Source organism: Rhinichthys klamathensis, unplaced genomic scaffold (genome assembly GCF_029890125.1).
Source record: "Rhinichthys klamathensis goyatoka isolate OS25496 unplaced genomic scaffold, OSU_Roscu_1.1 h1tg000040l_1, whole genome shotgun sequence".
In the NCBI taxonomy this organism is placed as follows: domain Eukaryota; kingdom Metazoa; phylum Chordata; class Actinopteri; order Cypriniformes; family Leuciscidae; genus Rhinichthys; species Rhinichthys klamathensis.
Genome location: NW_026606587.1, coordinates 11,426,345 through 11,447,888, shown reverse-complemented (window position 1 = coordinate 11,447,888; position 21,544 = coordinate 11,426,345). Strand labels below are relative to the sequence as shown.

Here is a 21,544-nt window from a genome sequence, read left to right as displayed (position 1 = left end):
GGTATTGTGACAATGATAGTTCACACTGGTTACTAACATTTGTCTCAAGTGATTCAATCACAAATGATCAGACAGGACAAGGAAAGGAAAGGTTTGTTAAAGGAAAGTTCACTTCAAAATGAAAATTCTGTCATCATGTACTCACCCTCAAGTTGTTCCAAACCTGTATGAGTTTCTTTCTTCTGTTGAACACAAAAGAAGATATTTTGAAGAATGTCAATTACCCGACAGTTGATGGACCCCATTGACTTCCATAGTAGGGGGAAAAAAATACTATGGAAGTCAATGGCTAACGTCAACTGTTTGATTACCAACATTCTTCAAAATATATTCTTTTGTGTTCAGCAGAAGAAAGAAACTCATACAGGTTTGGAACAACTTGAGGGTGAGTAAATTATGACAGAATTTTCATTTTTAAGTGAACTATTCCTTTAATAAGTATCAAATGAGTCTGTGACCACAAATGCTTCAGGCATATGTGTAGGCTTTTCCAAAAGTTTCTCAAATAACCTAGCTTGTTACACATCAGGACGCATCATGGACACGTGTGTGAACTGTCTGGACCACCTCTGAATGTGGTTTGAGGGAACAGATCGCAAACTTTTCCAACCCAGCAAAACTACAACTGTGTTAACATCCAACCAATCAACAGTAGTCTGGATCATGGTGACTTAAAAACATCATAAAAACCCCAATGGTCTGATGACTACCACTGATACAATGAACAATGACCTCTCCTGGCCTGGGACAGTCACTAAATCCGGTAGGTTTCATAGGCCTGAGACAGCGGCAGCCGAAACATGATCCGAATCCACGTTCTATTTGGTTATAACCTCCTGTATGATGTCACTGGATTCTTGATTGGTCACTTCAGGGTTGAGGCTTCCTAAGAAGCCATGACATCATGAGAATGTGTTGTAAATAAGCTATAAACAAAAGAAAAGTTGAGTAAATATGGAGAAAATATGGAGAAGTCACGTTCTCCAGTCCTACTACTGTAACTCAGGCTGAAAAAAAACACACAAAAAAACGTTTGCTCAGTTCAACAAAGAGTGATTCAGTATCAAAAACCTCTCTTTTCTCGCACTTCTTTTCGTACTTTGACACTCTTTGCTAGTTTATCGTCTAGCTTTTCACTCCATGGTGGCTAGTGAGGGTCTGCTCATTTGTTTGTTCCCATGGGAACCTTCCAGTCAACAGCAGGCATGTTCAAATAGGGAAGGATGGATTTCCAGAGCTCAACTATAAGGTTTATATGAAAGAAACCAGCAGAGAAATGCAACCCACATTTCAAGTAAATAAACAGTTTAGTGATATAAATATGTAGGCTACTTTCTTCAGATTCAAGTCAAACACATCAAAGATTTTTTTTACAGCTACATGAAACAGACTAATTTGAATCAAAACATTAAAAATATCATATATGTGAATATCATGAAAGCCTTTAAGATGAATTCCAGGTCATATTGAATGATAAAAAGGGTAGATATTTTTTTCCTACCATACATTCATCCTACATTTTAATGTACAGTATATATACATTATACAGTGTGTATATATATATATATATATATATATATATATATATATATATATAAAATAATTTTTTAAAAGAATTGCGTTACAGTGAAACTTTGTGAGGAAATGTAATTTTCAGTTTGAACTGAAAAGTCATGAAAATAATGTTACAATGAAAAACAAGCTTCATTTTATTTATGTAAAATAATGTTTGTATCTCTTGATTTTGGGGTCACCTGTGACCTGGCTGTTTTTGTAGGCTTCAGCTTTATTGTCGGTCTGTGAGTATAGAGCGGAACAGTAGATGTGTGGGTGAGCGCTAGCGCTCGGCTGGTGTCATTTCACACTGAAGACATACTGCAAGCTCTTTATTTGCTTTTGGCTCAACTTGCCGGTACCAGTTTCAAGAAGAAAAACCTCCCTGAGTAGGGTGGGTGGAACGGGGGCCAGGACACAAAGAAGGAGGTCGGAAAACATGCCCCAGACAAAAAGCTAGGAGGGCTCACCCGCTTCTCGGGGAGAAACGTTTCAAAGAAAAAAAACCTGAGGGAAGGCCATGAAATCCTCCCGATACAAGTGCAATCAAAGAACCTGTCTTCCCACGGAGATTTACAGTACGAGTACTCTGCAAACACAGCAGGGATGATGGGAAAAAAGACAACAGGACAGTGGACAAACAGAGCAGCCAGTCAGAACGCCGGGACTGTTAGCTTCTCTCAAGTTGCTGTGAAGTTTCTGAAGTCAAGATTCTTGAATAGAACGATAAATCCATGTAAGTTACACCTTTAATTTCTGGTATAACGGACAGAAAATGGAGGTACAGGAGAGGAGGGATATATGATAAACTCAAGAGTAAAACACAACCCAGATGCCTCAAGTAGACCAAATCTAGTAATCATTTAATAATTATGGGAAGAAGCCCAGGATGAGTTCACCATGTAGTCTATATATGCTCTGTGCTATACTTAACTCTTGGATTGAGTTTTCCAGCACACTCCCAGAAAATGGTTTAAGAAACTAGTCCTTGTAGCAGGGTTGCCAGGTTTGCGTAACAAAACCAACCCAATTGATATACAAAACCCGCCTAATCATGGCCCAAACTAGCCCATCGTGATCCAGGGGAGCTCCTCTTCTAGGCAGAGGGGGTTCGCTTAAACCCACGGGCTAAAAAAACAACCTGTGGCGACAGTGTAAAAGTAGCCCAATTCCGCAGGAAATTTGCACGATTTTCAAAATCGTCCGATCGCTGTTGTGTGTACAGTACACAACGGATCGGCGACAGTGGGTCACGCATTACACAGCATTTTAATAGGAAGAACCGTTGACAACTCTGCCTGGTCTACAAACTAGGTTTCACAACCAAACACATGCGAGTGATACATGAAATCACGAGTGAGACAAGGGTTCTCGCATTATACTAAAATCATAACCTGCAAGATGCTTGCGATCCAAGTTGTCTGTGGACTGATCTATGACTCCTCCCCCTGAACTTTCCCTTGCCCTGCATCTTGCTCCCTCATTGGCTGTAGGTCGCCGCTAAGGTAATATCCAGTCAAAACACATTTCACACTCCTGGACTCTTGAAAGGTCCAGATATGTTGCATGCTAAATATCTTACAGGCATCAACAACACATCTGCGCTTCTCTCAGATCACGTCTTTGATCATTCACACTACGGGATTGTCACTCATGTAAACAAGCACCAATTTGCCTCAGATTTCAGGCATTTGTCGGCGATTTCCACAAAACTGTCGGCGAGTAAAAATCGGGGCTAAAATCGTGATGTGTATCTAACATAAGACGAGTGAGGTTACTAAAAACTGTTATTTCACATTCCCTGTCTTTACTCTGAGACGGCTTAAACAAATGGGGTTTTCCCAAGAACATAAGAACAGATTTCCACGTCAAAGAAGGCAGAGCCTCAGAGCCACACCTACCTATATGTCACCACCACGGACATTTTCGTTACAAATAGGTGCAGTAAGCGATTACTGAAAAATGCTGTTGAAGTGGATTGGACTGAGCTTCACAACAAACTTGTAGCCAATCAGTAGTAGGGGGCATATACACTCATGATGGGGGAGGAGAGAGTGACCCAATCAGCAGTAGGGGGCGGGTCCACCCATGATGGGGGAGGAAAGAGTGACCCAATCAGCAGTAGGGGGCGGGTCCACCCATGATGGGGGAGGAGAGAGTGACCCAATCAGCAGTAGGGGGCGGGTCCACCCATGATGGGGGAGGAGAGAGTGACCCAATCAGCAGTAGGGGGTGGCTCCACCCATGATGGGGAAGGAGAGAGTGAGCCAATCAGCAGTAAGGGGCGGGTCCACCCATGATGGGGGAGGAGAGAGTGAGCCAATCAGCAGTAAGGGGCGGGTCCACCCATGATGGGGGAGGAGAAAGTGAGCCAATCAGCAGTAGGGGGCGTATACACTCATGGTGGGGGAGGAGAGAGTGACCCAATCAGCAGTAGGGGGCGGGTCCACCCATGATGGGGGAGGAGAGAGTGACCCAATCAGCAGTAGGGGGCGGGTCCACCCATGATGGGGGAGGAGAGAGTGACCCAATCAGCAGTAGGGGGTGGCTCCACCCATGATGGGGGAGGAGAGAGTGACCCAATCATCAGTAGGGGGCGGGTCCACCCATGATGGGGGAGGAGAGTGACCCAATCAGCAGTAGGGGGCGGGTCCACCCATGATGGGGGAGGAGAGAGTGACCCAATCAGCAGTAGGGGCGGGTCCACCCATGATGGGGGAGGAGAGTGACCCAATCAGCAGTAGGGGGCGGGTCCACCCACGATGGGGGAGGAGACAAGTGACCCAATCAGCAGTAGGGGGCGGGTCCACCCATGATAGGGGAGGAGAGAGTGAGCCAATCAGCAGTAGGGGGCATATACACATGGTGGGGGAGGAGAGAGTGACCCAATCAGCAGTAGGGGGTGGTTCCACCCATGATGGGGGAGGAGACAAGTGACCCAATCAGCAGTAGGGGGCGGGTCCACCCATGATGGGGGAGGAGAGAGTGAGCCAATCAGCAGTAAGGGGAGTGCCCACCCATGATGGGGGAGGAGAGAGAGTGAGCAAGAGGGAGATTTGAAGACTGTTGAAAGAGAGATGGCTGAGAGACATTACAAAATAGAAAAGGTCAAAGGAATATCACTGGAAAAAGATGGGTTATGATCAGGCAAGAAGTAGGGCCCGTATTAATATTAGAAAATCGTTCCAGTGCTGGAGAGACCGAAGCGGGAAGGCCTGAAAACGGATGCAGATGTTGCCTTGTTTCTGCTCCAAATGGGAGTAACATTGGTTTTGAGTGTGTGCTGCTGGCGACTGACAACCAACACTTGCTTTTATATACTTGCTTTTATTTTTTATATGTTAATTTTTTGTTCTTCCTTGTTGTTTGTTCATAAGCTTCACATAATTTTTGCAAAGCTTTATTTTGCTTTGCTTCTGTTATGATAAAGAGACATCCACTCTTGGATTGTGTGCTTGTGCATTTGGGGGGCGGAGCAATTGAGGGAGGGGTATGTTTGTTTGGGTTGATTTCAAATATCAACAGAGTTCAACTGATTCTCAGAAATAGCTTACTGCACCTTTAAGGGCCAAATAAAAAGCACATTAAAATCAGCACAATCATAATGTTGCTTAATTGTAAATCAGCAGCAAAATGCTTTGTCTGTTTGTAGCTAAATAGTTCATTTATAATAGCAGTTTAATATTTAACAGTAAAACTACTATATAAATGAACACTAGCAGGAGTTTGATTGGTCAAGATGTTATGATTAAACCTTTTGTTTTTTTGATGAGAGCTTAAGTGATTATGCAAAACAGGACTTATCGAGTGTGTCTATCAAAGAACATTATCCGCTAAATTCCCCCCTGGGATCAATGTCTCTCCCTCTCTTTCTCTCTATCTATTTATGTTAAACTAAATGAGAGTAGTACATGGCTTGACAACAGACTCATTTACCGGTAATTAAGCAAGGGAGGCAATACAAAAGCCAAACAACATGAAGCTGCACAAATATGCTCTTTAATGTATTATTGTAGTTCTTCTTTTTGAAGCAATGCTTCAACAAAAACATCAACAACATCAACTTTCCACTTGGTTTTAATAAATAATATGTTCATATAAAGTCAGTTTCATATTCCTAATAACCCTTAAACTATGTAAACATCATATGGGACTGGAACATGAACTTACATTGGACTGGAACCTGTAATCCTACAAGTATTAACAGAATTGCAATTTGTTCAAAAAAGTGATAGAGGCCAAAAGAGAACAGAAGGGAGTGAGAGGGGGAAAACGAGAACAAAGAAGAGGAAACAGATGGTTCTCATATAGAGACTGTGTAGACCTGCGTTTGCGTGTGCCTCGACTCATGTTACCCGCACTCTGGGGGAATGTTGGCTGTAGGCTGTCAAAACTAGTCAGGAATTTTTTTTGATAAACACATGAAATGGGAATAACATTCTTCAATCCCATTAGCAGAGCCTTTTGAGAATAATACGAGGCATCTCAATCTACAGCTCACATTTCATTTCCTTCTACTGTATATAACATTTTTTTCCTTAAAGAGAAGATATGGGCTAAATCCCAAAATACTTGGGACGATTAGTGTGTATAAAATTATAGTACTTTAAAAAAAATATGTAAAAAGTTACTAGATGTATCTCCCCAAGGCTGAAATTATTTATCAAAACTTTGTAAAAACAGTATTATCGTGAAATATTATTTCAATTTAAAATAACTTTTTTCTATTTGAATATTGTGATAAAAAGAAATATAAAATGTAATTTATTCCTGTGATCAAAGCTGAATTTTCAGCTTCATTATTCCAGTACTCAGTGTCACATGATCCTTCAGAAATAATATTCTATAATTTGCTGCTCAAGAAACATTTCTGATTATTATCGATGTTGAAAACAGTTGTGCTGCTTACTATATTTGTGGAAACCATGATATACCACTTTTTTTCAGGATTCTTTGAAGAATAGATAGTTTAAAAGAACAGCATTTATTAGAAATAAAAATATTTTGTAACATGCTGTTACTTTTGACCACTTTAATTAATCTTTGCTGAATAAAAGTATTAACATCTTAAAAAAAGACTCTGATCCCAAACCTTTGAGCAGTAGTGTATATAGTACATAGGAGTTACAATAATTTACAGCATGAGGGCTTTGTGGTCTCATGACATTTTTATAACATGCTAATATGTCTTAAAAGTATGTACTTTCTCAACACCAGTGAAGTACATTTGCAAACTGAAAACCAACTGACAAATTGGGCTTTCAATAAAACTTGGCTGGCTAAACTGTAGAAAGGCAGAAAATTTGTTTAAATCGGTGCTGCCTGAATAGAGAAAACAGAGAAAAGGCTGTTGTCCTCCCTTTTGCCAAATAGGTAGAAAAACTTTAATACCCATAATGCACTGGGCATGCTGCCATCCAAGGCCACTCCCACTAGTCTGCTATGAATACACTTACATCAGTCAAATACCGCCATGCTTTAGTAGGAAATACCTCTTAGCAAACTTTTAGTCATAATGGCGTTGACTTGTTTTATTCCTTGGTGCCTGAATTCAAAGAGTAAACGTTTAGCGGGAGTAATTTACTTTTGGTTCCCAGTGATGGATCCAGCGCGTTGTAGGCAGTGGATAAAGGCTGCAAAAAATCGTAAATATGGAGAGAAGACAGTAATGAAAAATCTTAAAAACCTCCGTGTTTGTAGTCAACATTTCAAACTGGATGACCACGAACAGTGTTTTCGGCCAAACAGAGGGGAACGAAACTACCGTTCTGTCAGTTCCGCCAAAGCAAAACGCCATCGCGTAAAGGTAAGAAAGCTATTGCCACAGTGTTCCATTTTTACCATAATGCTGTTTAAAGAACAGAAAAACTACAATACAATTTTAAGTGATACACCTACCCTTACAATAACTGTTCTATTAACAACCCTCTGTCGATCCGACTGTCCGTGGGCGGGGACACACAAATGCGGAAGGATAATCTGTAGTCTTCACGAAATCGTTTTGCGCCATCCGGTGGACTTTTGCTGACAAATAAACATGAATTTCTCTGCATAGGTAACACGGAGAACAAGTTAACTTACATAAACTACCGACATTGTAATAACACAATACGGGTTAGAAACCGGTAAATTTTCACTTTAAATTGCAGTCTAGACTAGCATAACTAAAAGTGTGGTAAAACTTGATTTGGATTAGTTTTCGCTTGGATTTTGCCATCGCTAAAAAGATATGCCAAAAAAACAAATTCCAGAAACAGGTGGAAAAAAAATTCTCAAATAGTGTCTAACATAAAGCTAGCCAAGTCAGAGCCACAGTGATAACAGAGTACACTTTGCTAAATGACAGGATAACTCTGAGTGGTTTCACAGACGTCATCAACAGAAATAAGTGTGTGTGTGTGTGTGTGTGTGTGTGTGTATGTGTAACTGCATGTGTGCGTGTTCAGTAAGAGGTCAGTCAGTCCAACGGGGCACAGTTCAGACACAGAGATGATAAAACATTTGGCATTAGTGTTTTTTATATACACATAAAAATGCTTCTACATTAATAACATCATGATAGATCAATGCTGAAAATACACCACCAATTCAAATCTCATTTCCTCCTGTCACATATGAATAGAAGTGTTTAAATGGTGATAGTAATGATCTTTTCTGCACAAATTCCACTTATCTTTACTGTTATTTGTCTATATTTGTGCTGCTGCTGTGTTAAACTAAACTTCTATGAGGATCAATGCTGAAGTCACCAATGCTAGACCCTTGAAAAACAAAAACAGCACACGTCATGAACGAAAGGCTGTTTCTCTTTTTCTCTGTGGCACAGTAAAAGTAAATCTGGTGGAAAGCTGAATAAAGCCTAATCTTTAAACCCTTGTCCAAGTTTATTGGCTCCATCACACGGTACTGACAGTATGGTGGTTTTATTCTGTGCGACAGTATAAATGTGTTTAACAGTAGAGATTTTGATAAATCTATACCACGATAGATAGGGTACAACAGGACTAAAGGCGCACCGGGGTAAAAGGCGCATTATTATTCTCTTTTAAACCACTAGATGGCACAAAATTCACCTCAACATTTTTTTTAAAGGTGCTATATGTAAGTTTTTGACTGTACTAAAGCATAAAAATACCATAAAATGTTTGCAGATATTTAGGAAACATAGTTCACATACTCGTTTCTCTGAAAAACACTTCTACAGCCAGTTAATTTTACTTTAAAAATGTGTGTTCTGTGTCACAATGTCGGTTTTTGTTTTGGTCTGTGCGATACCCGCACGTTGCTAATTTACCCAATAGTATTTCGGCACCTCAGGGTTGCCAGTGGTCGGAAAACACAACATATTGCAGCCAAGGTAGCCAGAGAACAAACTGGGTTAGAGATCGCAGATTCTACCCAACCTAAAAAGCCTCCACACCCATCTAAAAATTTCTACGAAACGGACCATATTAAAACGCGATATCAACTCATCATAAATCAATACATCAACTCATTAACTTACAGTGTGTAAGTCTCCTCTCATTCCATTATCAATTGCGCTCGTTCCTGTTGCGTGTCCTCAATCTGGCAACCCGTGTGAGCGTCGAGTCTGAGCAGGAGGGGGCGGGAAACAACGAACTGCAATATTTTTAGACTGCAGTATCCATTTTAACCGCTAGTTGTCAATCTCACATACTGCACCTTTAACAACTGCAACAACATTTGGCTGATCCTTGACGCGATCGCAGACAGCAACGCAAAGTTGATTCTGTGCTAATTAAAGCTAATATCTAATATCGTTGTAGATTTAAGAAGCAAATGAGAATCACTAAAATTATTGAGACAAAAGTCTTGTTAATGATTTTCAGTTTTGTTCAAGGTAATTAAAGCAACAGTTACTCAATAAAGGAAAAAAAAGTATGGTATCTGGGGTAAAAGGCACAATAACTAACATGATAATAAACAGCCGGCTGACGTTTGCGGCCTTGGTGAGCAGAAGAGACTTTCAGACATGTATATATAGTTGCTGTGAAACAAAATCATACCATGAGGTTTTGTCCTACCGCCCACCTTTATAGTCACAGAGGCATGAGAAGAATAAGGAAGTTAATTACATTAAGCTGACGTCGAGAGATGGGATCATCAAACAGAACTGAAGCTAGATGATTTCCGCACCGAACCCTTCCACACACACGAAAACCGACTGGCTCAGATTACTCTCCGAACAACTGACAGGCACGCGAGAAGCACAATAGCGGCGTTGTGAAAGCTCAGCAGAAAGAGTGTAAGAGGAGCGAGATGCTCAGACAAAGTGCTGATGCCACATTCAAAGGTCACCCTGAGGAAACTAATAAGAAGTCTGAGTGTGAATAAAACAGTGCATCTAAAGGCCCATTCATCTTTTTCCAAATATAACCTTTCATGCAGTGTGTTATATAGCTGTTTGTGAATGTAAACGGTTTTAAAGGTCAAAGCTATTGTCTCTTAAAAGAAAGAATCGATTCTGAACTGCCGAAACAAGTCGTCAGCAATTCCAGTCTTACTTCCTGGTACAAACCTATGTAACAATGCAAGAAATTTGCATAATGCCAGTCTATGGTCTTCATGGCCTATGGTCCACACAGTCTAATTTGACCCCGCCCTCAAACACTGTAGCTGAGACTGGAAGAGTTTGGTTTGTGTTGTTCATGTTGATAAGATGCTGTTTCTGCTGCTAAAGCAAATCCACTTTGATGCAAAGGATGAGGACTTAGGCTTTAATAGCTTGTTTTCATATGACGTCACGCCACTGCGTTGCCATGGCGCGAAATGCAAATGGAGGGCAGGAAGTGATTTGCTGTATTTAGAAAGCACTATAACAAACTCAAAATGCCTATGTTTTGCGTCGGTTATGGTTACTTAAATCGATCAAACCACGAGAAGTTTTTATCGTGTACCAAAAGTTGTTGTTCATAAGGGGTAAAATGCAAGAAATTGACCGAAAAACTCCGGAAAAACTGCTTGCAAACCTACGTCTGCGGTCGGGAGGAGCCGAATGGGAAAATGCCCGTGTGTGCAGTGATCACTTGGTCAAAGGTCAGTTAATACAACTTAAGCTATGTTTGTGTAACGTGTAACTTTGTAAAGTCAAAGTATGTCTGTAAGACGAGGTAGTTGCTGATATCTACCGCCTCCATGGCAGGAAAATCTTTCAATTCAGTTGAAAAATCGCTCCTCTTCATAACGCAAGGATCACGTCCAACATACCGTAAAACTTCAAATAGTAGCCCGGGCTTTTATTTACCCAAATCGTCGAACTGCACCGGCTTGTATTTGAGACAGGCGTCTATATGAGACAGGCCTTTATAATTTAGTGTTGAGATGTTGTTCATTGAGTGTATAGGCCTGTCTCTAATCTCTAGAAATCTCCAAATGCTCCACATGAAACTGCGGTCTTCCGACCTTTTACTATCGCGTCAATTGATTTTGATTAATATGCGCGAGGGAGAGAGAGCAAGACAGCGCTCGTGTTGTTTGAAGACGGGAGAGTGCGCGCGCGCGGCCGGGGGCGCTCTCTCTCTCTCTCAGCTCGTAACGCGCCCTGTCAGGCGCAGCAGTCATTCTATTCTACATCACTCATCGATCAAAAAAGGCTTTGGAGGGACAAAAATTTGCTTTGGCGGCCGCCAAAAAGCGGGCGATCTGGCGGTTTTAGAGGATTAAATACAACCCGAAACTAAAAAACAGACCCGGCCTCTATTTGAGACCGGCCTTTATTTACCCAAACCTGCAGCCACACCAGGCGTGTAAAAGAGACAGGCGTCTATTTGGGACTCGGCTATTATTTGAAGTTTTACGGTATGTTTGATTTTTTGTTTATATCTTTCTCTTGTAATAGCGTGTAAAGTAGTACAGTACGGACTTTCCTCTTCACTCCCTGCCCTCCATCTGAATTTCGCGCGTCATCATAATCACGTGACTTAAAATCCAGCTATTGATATGGAAAAATGACGCCATTGTTCCTTTTCGTATCGTATTGCTGTTTATTAAGCGCTGTTTCCGACATGCGCTGTGAGCGGTAGACCAATCACAACAGACCGAACCATCTGACCAATCAGAGCAGAGTAGGCTCTTAGAAAGGAGGGGTTTAGAGAGACTGAATCTTCGAACAAACCGTTTTCAGACTCTTTGAGAAATGAGGTGATTTGTGATGTATATTATAAGAAAATGAAAGTTTTGACCTTGGATGCATGTAACTCTATTATGGGACCTCTTAAAAAACTAAATTAGGAACCTTTAAAATAGCATAATAGGGACACTTTAATTATTCAATAGGAATAAGTGAGGATTCCTCAACAAAAAATGATTAATATTCAAACAATGTGAATAGCTGTTTGAACTACGACTATTACAAACAAAGACAAAATTATTATATTATAGTTTTGTCTGGCCATGAAAAATTCCCATTGCCATGAGTGTTTACCAGGGTTATGTTGCACGTTAGCTAAGTGTTTTCAGCATGTTGTTATGTAGTTGCTCGCGTGTTCTGGTTTCATGCTATGGCATTTCAAGGTGGTTTCTTACCCCTTAGGGGCCGTTACAATGCAACATGCTCTTGCATTTAAAAATGAGAGCCGCAGAGCAGAGAAATGCAATGTCTTGAGATCCGTTTTTAACATTTGCACTTCTTTTAACTTGACATACTGTAATAAAACTGACAGTTGAATCCGGTCCCACTGTTTTTTCAGAGCCATCCGTCTAGCACATGTTTATGAACAAAACTATTAAAGTGTAGTGGAACGCAAAAACCTGCTCCAAAAAAACAATTAGAACTCAGTGATTTTTTTCGCTCAAAAAATGAAAATCATTTTGTTATTTGTTCACCTTCATTCCAAACCTGTGAGCTAATATTTTTTTTTTGCTTGGAACACTAAACATTTTTGAAGAATTGTTATGCAGCTTTTGCCAAACAGATCACAGTGACAAGGATAAAAAATAAAAATAAAAACAAGGGGGAAAAAAGCTGAAATATAATAGCTCTGCCATATTCCTGAGCTCATATAGCTAATATAATATCACCTCATTCTGAAACTCATGCCCTAGTCCAGATCATGGTCACCATGAACCTTTGTAATTTTGAAAGAGTTATATATTCCATGAAAATAGCAGCATGCAGTCTTGGACCAAAGGTGAGTAAATAATGACCCATTTTTTCCTTCAATGTAAGTCAATTGGATTTTTGTCTGTTTTATAATTTGCCATGTAAAAATGTATGTATAATTGTGTGGTTAATATTATTTATATTTCATTTTATATGATTTATTTGAGATATATACAGTTGTAAACAAAATTATTCAACATGACAAATGTTTCAAGTGGTTTCCCCAAATTCAATTCGCCTTTGGCTAAGCCACACCCTAGAATGTAGATTGACCAATCACAGCGCAGCCAAGAACGAGCTCCCACAGAGGTCCGACAATTTTTCACAGCGCTCCATTGACTTTAACACAGGCGTCTCATATTTTTGGTCTCGGCAGGCTATTACCGTCGTAGTTTTATCAAAAATATGGTTAAACGTTGTGCCTGGGGCATTTGTAACACAGATACGCGTTTCCCAGAGAGGTTGGAGGGGGGTGTCCATTTTTTCCCCTTCTCAAAACCGAAGTCAAATCCTGACAAGTGTCGTCTAGCTAGCACACGCTGCTAATAATACAACGTTATACTCGCGTAGTCCGTTTGCTTTGTAATAGCGATTATAGAAGTGAATAGAGACCTATCCAGCTTTGCATGAACAGTGTTGCTCCTTGATATTGTTAGTCCCAGCCTCCGTCTCGATTAGTAGGTTATGCGGTGGTTCATTTTTTGACTGTGACGTGATAGCCTTCGAACGTATATTGCAGCCCCTTTTGCCTACTTCTATCGAACACTTTATTTGCTGCTTTATAAAAGTTTGATAAAATTTCAGCAGGAAGAGCTGTCACAGCATAAGCCATGTTGATACCAGAGCCCAGATGAAGTTTGTTTGTCGGACGTAGCAACAGTTACTAAGTGGGGGCGGGGCTTAGCCAACGGCGAATTGAAAATGCAACTTTTAATGACATCTGCAGTGTCAAAATCATTCAAACCCTTCATGGCAAGCATCTTTAGTACTAAGTAGAACACCCTTTTGCTGTTATGTCCTGCTGCAAACGAGATGTATAACCAGACACCAGCTTTCTTCAAATCCCACCAGAGATTTTCTATGGGGTTCAAGCCAGCTGACTATGATGGTCACTGTAGACTCTTCCAGGACTTCTTCTGCAACCAAGCCTTGGTGGAATTTGAGGTATGCTTGGAATCATTGTCCTGTTGGAAGGTCCAATGACGCCCAAGCTTCAGCTTCCTCACTGCCGGCATGACGGTTTCTCCTAGGATTTCCTGATACTTCAATGAATCCATCTTGCCTTCCTCTTGCTGCATGTGTCCAGTGCCAGTGGATGTAAAGCAGCCGCAGAGCATCACCGAGCCACAACATGCTTCACTGTAGACAGAGTGTTCATTTCAGCATATGCTTCACTCTTCTTCCTCCAGACGTACCGAAAAGTTCCAGTTTTGTTTCATCGCTCCACAGAACAGAATCCCAAAACTTCTGTGGCTTATTTATATGATTTTGAGCACTTTACTTGTTCTTTTGGGTCAGCAGTGGTATAAGTCTTGGAGTTCTGGCATAGAAGCCGCAAGCGTTTAGTACGCGTCTTAATGTGCAAGCTGAAACCTCAGTGCCTGTTGCCACCAAGTCTTTTGCAGTCACTCGAGGGTTTTTCTGAACCTGCCTTCTCAGAAATCTGCTTGCAGCCGTTGATAGCTTTCTTTTTCTGCCCTGTCCAGATAGTGTAACCACTGTTCCTTTAACATTGAACTTGTGAACTATGCTTCCAACAGTGTCTTAGGAACATTTAGTGCCTTTACTATCTTTTTGTATCCTGTTTCGTGTTTGTGAAGGGCAATGATATCTTCTTTTAACTTTTTGGACCATTTTTTTTTTTACTTATGAACCTAACAAACCTAGTCAGTTCAGATATTTCATGTGTTCTAGCTCAAGCACACCTGGTGAAACTAATGAAGCCCTTGATTAGTTGCATCGGATGTGCTTCAGACCAGATTTGTGCTGTTGTGAGGGGTTCTATTTCGGGGGGTTGAGTAATTTTGAGACTGCGGAAGTCATAAAAAATGGCATTTTCAGTTGAATTTGGGGAAACCACTTGAAACATCTGTTGTGTTGAATTATTTCAATTACTTTTGTTTGATTTGTTCATTGCAAAAAGTTCATTCAAATTTCGCCAATAAAGCTGATTTTCAATGGGGTTGAATATTTTTGATTACAACTGTATATATGTATGTATGTATCGGATCTATATCATTTTTATGTAATTTATATATTGTATATGATTAGAGAAGGAGTGGACATTATGAGTGAAATTATGAAAATTAAGACAATATTCCTTAAAGCAGATTCTAACCTGGAAAAGGTGTTTCTTGCATAGTGCATGATGCTGTCGAAGTCATAGACCTCTCCGAGTGAGTCCACCTCACCAGGCTCCATCTTCAGGAAGTTGTACTCCTGTCCTATGAGATGAAACCAAGAATGAGACTGAGGCAGGAAGTGATGTGAACTGTAAGAGCCCATGCAGTCATTGTCAACAAAAGAGGCTGTCTGCTTGTTTATTCAAAGATTGTTTTTATGGATTCATCCTTATTACATTATTTCACTATTCTCTTTATTATTATAAACTCAGCAACAAGAAAAAAACAAACAACTTTTCAGGATTAATTATTTATAGAATTTATTTGAATTAATTAGAGAGAAATGACAGATGTATGTGTGAGTCCATTCAGGATCTCTCTCTACAAACAATGAAGCTGTGAGTTTAATTATTTCAAAACCAGTGATGTAACCCCTTGTTGCAGAGAAATATAAAGTATTCAGTAGTAATCCATTCAGTAGCGAAGCTATTTTATTAATAAAAGTTGCGGGGCAGCATTAACAAGTTTCTATGCTCCTGAAAGTTATGTGTGCATGCAGAGCGATCTCTAATATGTGTGCCAGTGACGTACGTGTGTGTGTGTGTGTGTGTGTGTGTGTTTCAATGAAAACAGCGCATTAATATAGAAGGGCGATTAAACTGACTTGGAACTACTTGTGCATTAAATAGTTTTACTGCACACCTTCCACCCAATCAGAATATGAAATATTATATCTATATATCAAATATTCAGACAGACCAATATAAATAATTATGTAAAAATCAAATAAGACTTGCAGATCTTTATTGGAAAGTGTTTAACCAATAGCTGTAATGGCTTATTTTATATATATTATAAATATTTAATTGTGGAAACGTTAATCGTTTCATCACTTCATGAAATTGAGGTTAAACCACTGGAGTCACATGGATTACTTTAATGATGTTTTTACTAGCTTTCTGGGGCTGGAAAGTGGTAGTTGCGTAGCTGTCAGTGGAGGGACATAAGCTCTCAGACTTCATTAAAAAGATCTTCATCTTTGTTATCCGAAGAGAAACAAATGTCGTACGGGATTGGAACGACTTGAGGGTGAGAAATCAATGACAGAATGTTTCTTTTCGGGTGAACTAATCCTTAAAGACCCTAAAGGCTTACAGGTGCTGGATAATTAAGTTCACAGACTTAAGACACTGAGGTCCCCGATCACCTGTGTGAACGTGCCATAGACCTGCAGATGTGAGCAGAGCAACAAAATGCAACGTCTGTAACATCCCCCAAACGTCTTACAAGTGCATTGGTGGAAGAGTGGAGCAACGTCTCACAGCAAGAGCTGGCAGGCCTGGTGCAGTCCATGAGGATGAGGTGCACTGTAGCACTGGTGGAAACACCACATACTGACTGACTGCTACTTTTGACATCGACTCCCTCTTTGTTCAGGGACACATTGTTCCAGTTCTGTTCGTCAAATGTCTTTGGACCTTCTTTAGTTTACGTCTCAGTTGTTGAATCTTTTTATGTTCTTACAAATGCTATGGCAACAGCACAAACACTGAAGCACATTTCTTCTTTGTAAAAAAATATTTAATATAATTAAGAGGGTAAAACACTGTTAAATTTCATATTTTTGTAAGCTATATCATTAGCTTTCTAAAGCCACAGACATTTTCCAAGCAAATGTCTGAATGCATGCCTCTGTGGGGAATCAGTCTGTGCCATATAATGAGGATGTAACGAAATCCTTTTCCACAGATGTCTAACGACGGTCATCATTTCAGGATAATCTTGTTCATTAATTCTGCCTGAAAAGTTGTGAAGGATTTCGGGATCTACATCTAGGTGCGCAGCTGGTCGATGTCAAAATATGCCATTGGTTGAGATATTTCTAGGCGTACAGGGACCGTGGAAATATCTGGACACTTCATTAAAGCACTGAACTTCACTGCATTTGATACAAAATGCCATAAAACAAATAACTTCTGCAAACAAATGATTTTCTCCATCATTTTTGCTCAGTTACTATTCATCAGCTGGTGTTTTGGCTATTTTTAGTGGATGAAGTCAGTTCTCGTCAAGTTCACACAGGTAACCAGTATGCAGAGGAATGCATGCATTGCTTTATCATATAAAGGGCCAGATTTACTAAACAGGGCAAACTAGTGTTGTTTTTTTTTGGACGGTAAATGGCGCAAATACCAGTAACTCGACTAGCGCAAACCTTAGTAAATCACCTTCCATGATTCATTTAAATACTGCATATGCAAGAAGGTCAGCCATAAAAGTCTTAAAAGCAAACGAGATGTATAACCAGACACCAGCTTTCTTCAAATCCCACCAGAGATTTTCTATGGGGTTCAAGCCAGCTGACTATGATGGTCACTGTAGAATCTTCCAGGACTTCTTCTGCAACCAAGCCTTGGTGGAATTTGAGGTATGCTTGGAATCATTGTCCTGTTGGAAGGTCCAATGACGCCCAAGCTTCAGCTTCCTCACTGCCGGCATGACGGTTTCTCCTAGGATTTCCTGATACTTCAATGAATCCATCTTGCCTTCCTCTTGCTGCATGTGTCCAGTGCCAGTGGATGTAAAGCAGCCGCAGAGCATCACCGAGCCACAACATGCATAACTGTAGACAGAGTGTTCATTTCAGCATATGCTTCACTCTTCTTCCTCCAGACGTACCGAAAAGTTCCAGTTTTGTTTCATCGCTCCACAGAACAGAATCCCAAAACTTCTGTGGCTTATTTATATGATTTTGAGCACTTTACTTGTTCTTTTGGGTCAGCAGTGGTATAAGTCTTGGAGTTCTGGCATAGAAACCGCAAGCGTTTAGTACGCGTCTTAATGTGCAAGCTGAAACCTCAGTGCCTGTTGCCACCAAGTCTTTTGCAGTCACTCGAGGGTTTTCCTGAACCTTCTCAGAAATCTGCTTGCAGCCGTTGATAGCTTTCTTTTTCTGCCCTGTCCAGATAGTGTAACCACTGTTCCTTTAACATTGAACTTGTGAACTATGCTTCCAACAGTGTCTTAGGAACATTTAGTGCCTTCGCTATCTTGTTGTATCCTGTTTCGTGTTTGTGAAGGGCAATGATATCTTCTTTATTTTTTTGGACCATTTTTTTGACTTATGAACCTAACAAACCTAGTCAGTTCAGATATTTCATGTGTTCTAGCTCAAGCACACCTGGTGAAACTAATGAAGCCCTTGATTAGTTGCATCAGGTGTGCTTGAGACAACACCTGTTTGGCAGATTTGTGCTGTTGTGAGGGGTTCTATTCAGGGGGTTGAGGAAATTTGAGACTGCGGAAGTCATTAAAAATGGCATTTTCAGTTGAATTTGGAGAAACCACTTGAAACATTTGTTGTGTTGAATTATTACTTTTGTTTGATTTGATTTGCATAAAAATAACCCTGTCCATGCCTTTTCAGCTGCGTGTCTTTAGTAAACCCTGACAGAAGCCTAGTTTTTTAACGCCAAAAGAGGGTTTGTGCTGACGCAAGCTGTTCGTAAATCTGGCCCAAAGTATGATAATGTATGTATTGCTTTACCAAAAAAAAAAAAAGTAATGGGAATACAAAAAGCTCACAAGAAAAAGCAAACATAAACAGTTATTAATATTTCACTGATTCTCTCTTGTTTTTGCATGTGTTCATAATTTTGTTGTGGCCAAAATATCCCAAATTAAACAATTGACTCGATCAACTGTGCAATATGCTTACAAAATCATTAAAGTCCCCCTGTGGTGAAAATCCAGATTTTAATGTTGTTTATATGTCTATGTGGTGTTTTAAATATGCTTTAAGACAAACCATGTGCAAATTCATAAGTCAACACTATTGCTGAGTATTTTCTCCTTAAAACTGCAGTGAACCAAAGACAGTCTCAAAAACACGGTTTGAAATCGCTGGTGTTTCTGACGTCACAAACTACCTTGTAACCAATCAGATCAACGAGTTGATCTCTGAGCTGCTGTGAGTGAGTGGAGGCGGGACTAATTTGCATATTCATAGAACCGCTTATATTAAATGAGGCAAGGGTGTAAAGTATTTGAACAATACTTTAATAAAGGGTGAAGATGTCAATTTTCCAAGGCTGGACATCACTTTTGGCCACTACTCTATTAAAAAAAAAGCCATTTAGTGTGATATTTTGTCCTCAAATGCATTTATGCATGTTATGAGTGTCAGTACATTTGAGGTATAACTCTATATTAATCCTAATGTTGCAACCAACATTTAGAGTAAAACTCTTTTTATTAAGTAAAACTAACAAATATTTTGCCCAACATTCATGATAAGAAATGAGAGGTCAGCAGTGCAGAATTTGGGCCGTGTTGTACAATCGGGTTGTTTTCCCTGAACGATGGTCCAAAATCGTCTTTTATGCTTGTTGGTGGAGTGCTGACCTCACCTCTACAAATGACCATGACAGTTTTTAGTTACACGTGTAATCTGAACCTCCAATACAGATCATTTCAGGCAAACGCGAGCAATATTTGACTGTTTTTTTCCTACCTGGCTGAATGTTGTCCCGTATAATACTGACATGCTCGTCTCTGTCGGGTCGCGTGTGCTCATGCCAGAATCCGATCACATGACCAAGCTCATGCACCACAATTCCAAACTTATCACAGTTCTTCCCGATGGATATAGCCTGCGGACCCCCTCCTCTCCGGCCGACATACGAACAGCACCTGCAGAGGTTCATCCACATCACAATCAATATTACACTTAATACTGCATGAATCAAACCAACTGAAATATTAAACATTTCATTGGTCACAAAATGAGTTTTTGTGTAAAACCTCATAAAAGCTCTTGTTGTGATTGACATCCTTGTCATTATCTTTCGGTCATGTTTGTTATATTGTATAAGATGTGTATTGCATTTATCATGATTATTTGGTTGAATATCACACAGATAAGACTGGGTTATATTTCATCCAAAAATCAAAGGGAATATTATATTATTATCGTTATTATAAATATTAATTACAAATGTTATTCATATTTATAGAATTAATATTTAATCTGCATAAATATTCATAATGTAATTCATATATATTTAATGTATAATTTTTTTAACATATTTGTTTAAAAAATAATAAATATTAATTATAAATATAGGATTTCTCATAAAGAAAATGAAACCTATTGTAGGACCAATTTTCATGACAATTAAGCACATTTTCCACACAAAAAAAATGTCATTACTGTAAAACAAAAAAAAATCTAATTTCATTACCGCTAGGACACTTTTTTTCTTATAACATAATTTGCATAAATTACATTGTGTAAAACAATTACAGTAGTACCACAATGTATACATACTTTATGTAATAATTATTGTTTAAATACATACACTCTAAAATGCTGGGTTGTTTTAACCATGAATCTGTGTTTTGGGTCAAATATGGACAAACCTAGCCGTTTTTAACCCAACGGTTGGGTTCGTCCATATTTGACCAAATTAGAGTTGTTGTTTTTTTTTCACATTACACAGAAGCATATAGTAAGCTTCATTTTCTTTATTCAAAATATAATTAAATTTGACATAAAATGTTCCTTTTGAGTGAAATACTGTTCTTATCTTGGATCATGTAGCATGTTTATGTGTAAACTGGCCTCTTTTCAACAACACACAAGCAAGCGAAGTTACAAACTGACACAGAACACAAAGTGAACTCGAACAAAATGTCATGCATGGTTTGTTTTGTAAGTTTGCTTAGAGCTACGTGTTGCAAAATCCAGAGAGAAACGGGGACCTGTGCGCGATGCCACAGCAGTAAGACACACACCGACACACAAAACACACAATCAAACAATCCCTTTCTGAAAGCGCTGGGATATGTGGGAGAAAAACTGCTGAGAGTTTGCTTGCCTGCGATCTGCGCGCGCACACACACACACACACACACACACACACACAAACCCACATGTGGGTGCAAAAGATCAGTCTTTAATTATGGAGCACCCAGCGGCTCGCTCCAGAAACTCTGCCTTGAACTTTGCACAGCACAGACAGGAATCGCCTGAACACACACACACACACACACACACACACACACACACACACACACACACATACACACACACAGGGGCTCATCAGAGCATTGGCAACTACTACTGCCTGTAAAGGGGGAAAAATCTTAATGTTTTGTCACCTCCACACACACACAAACACACAGAACTGAAAACGCCTGCACAGTTGTATAGTTTAAGAAGTTTCCCTCGCTGCCCGACCGCAATGACCATCTACTTAAACAGTGAGAAAGCAAACAGTCTGTTACATTTGTCTCTGTCAGTATGACTGTCTTTCTTCATTTGCAAACAAGCTCACTGAGGAAATCATTAATCATTAGTTATGCATTTGTCTCACTTTTCATTTCTAGCATTGTATGCTCTTATTATGTGAATTGAATGTGACTTCCTAAAGGACACTTTTATTGATGTTGCTCTTTAAATCACGTTTCATTTTTGGTATCAACTTTGTTTCTCCTAAAATTCATTGGGAACAGTAAAATGGAC

At 39.7% G+C, this 21,544-nt stretch overlaps 1 protein-coding gene across 1 annotated transcript in view; it reads right to left on the bottom strand.

The window, feature by feature from the left end:
- bmp1a (bone morphogenetic protein 1a) overlaps nucleotides 1-21,544 on the bottom strand; it is a 95,437-nt gene that overhangs the window by 34,045 nt on the left and 39,848 nt on the right. The window contains exons 5-6 of the mRNA XM_056246859.1: nucleotides 19,532-19,710; nucleotides 15,015-15,120 (exon numbers count right to left, since the gene is read on the bottom strand). Of these exons, the coding sequence (XP_056102834.1) occupies nucleotides 15,015-15,120; nucleotides 19,532-19,710 (285 nt within the window). The remainder of the gene's footprint in view (nucleotides 1-15,014; nucleotides 15,121-19,531; nucleotides 19,711-21,544) is intronic.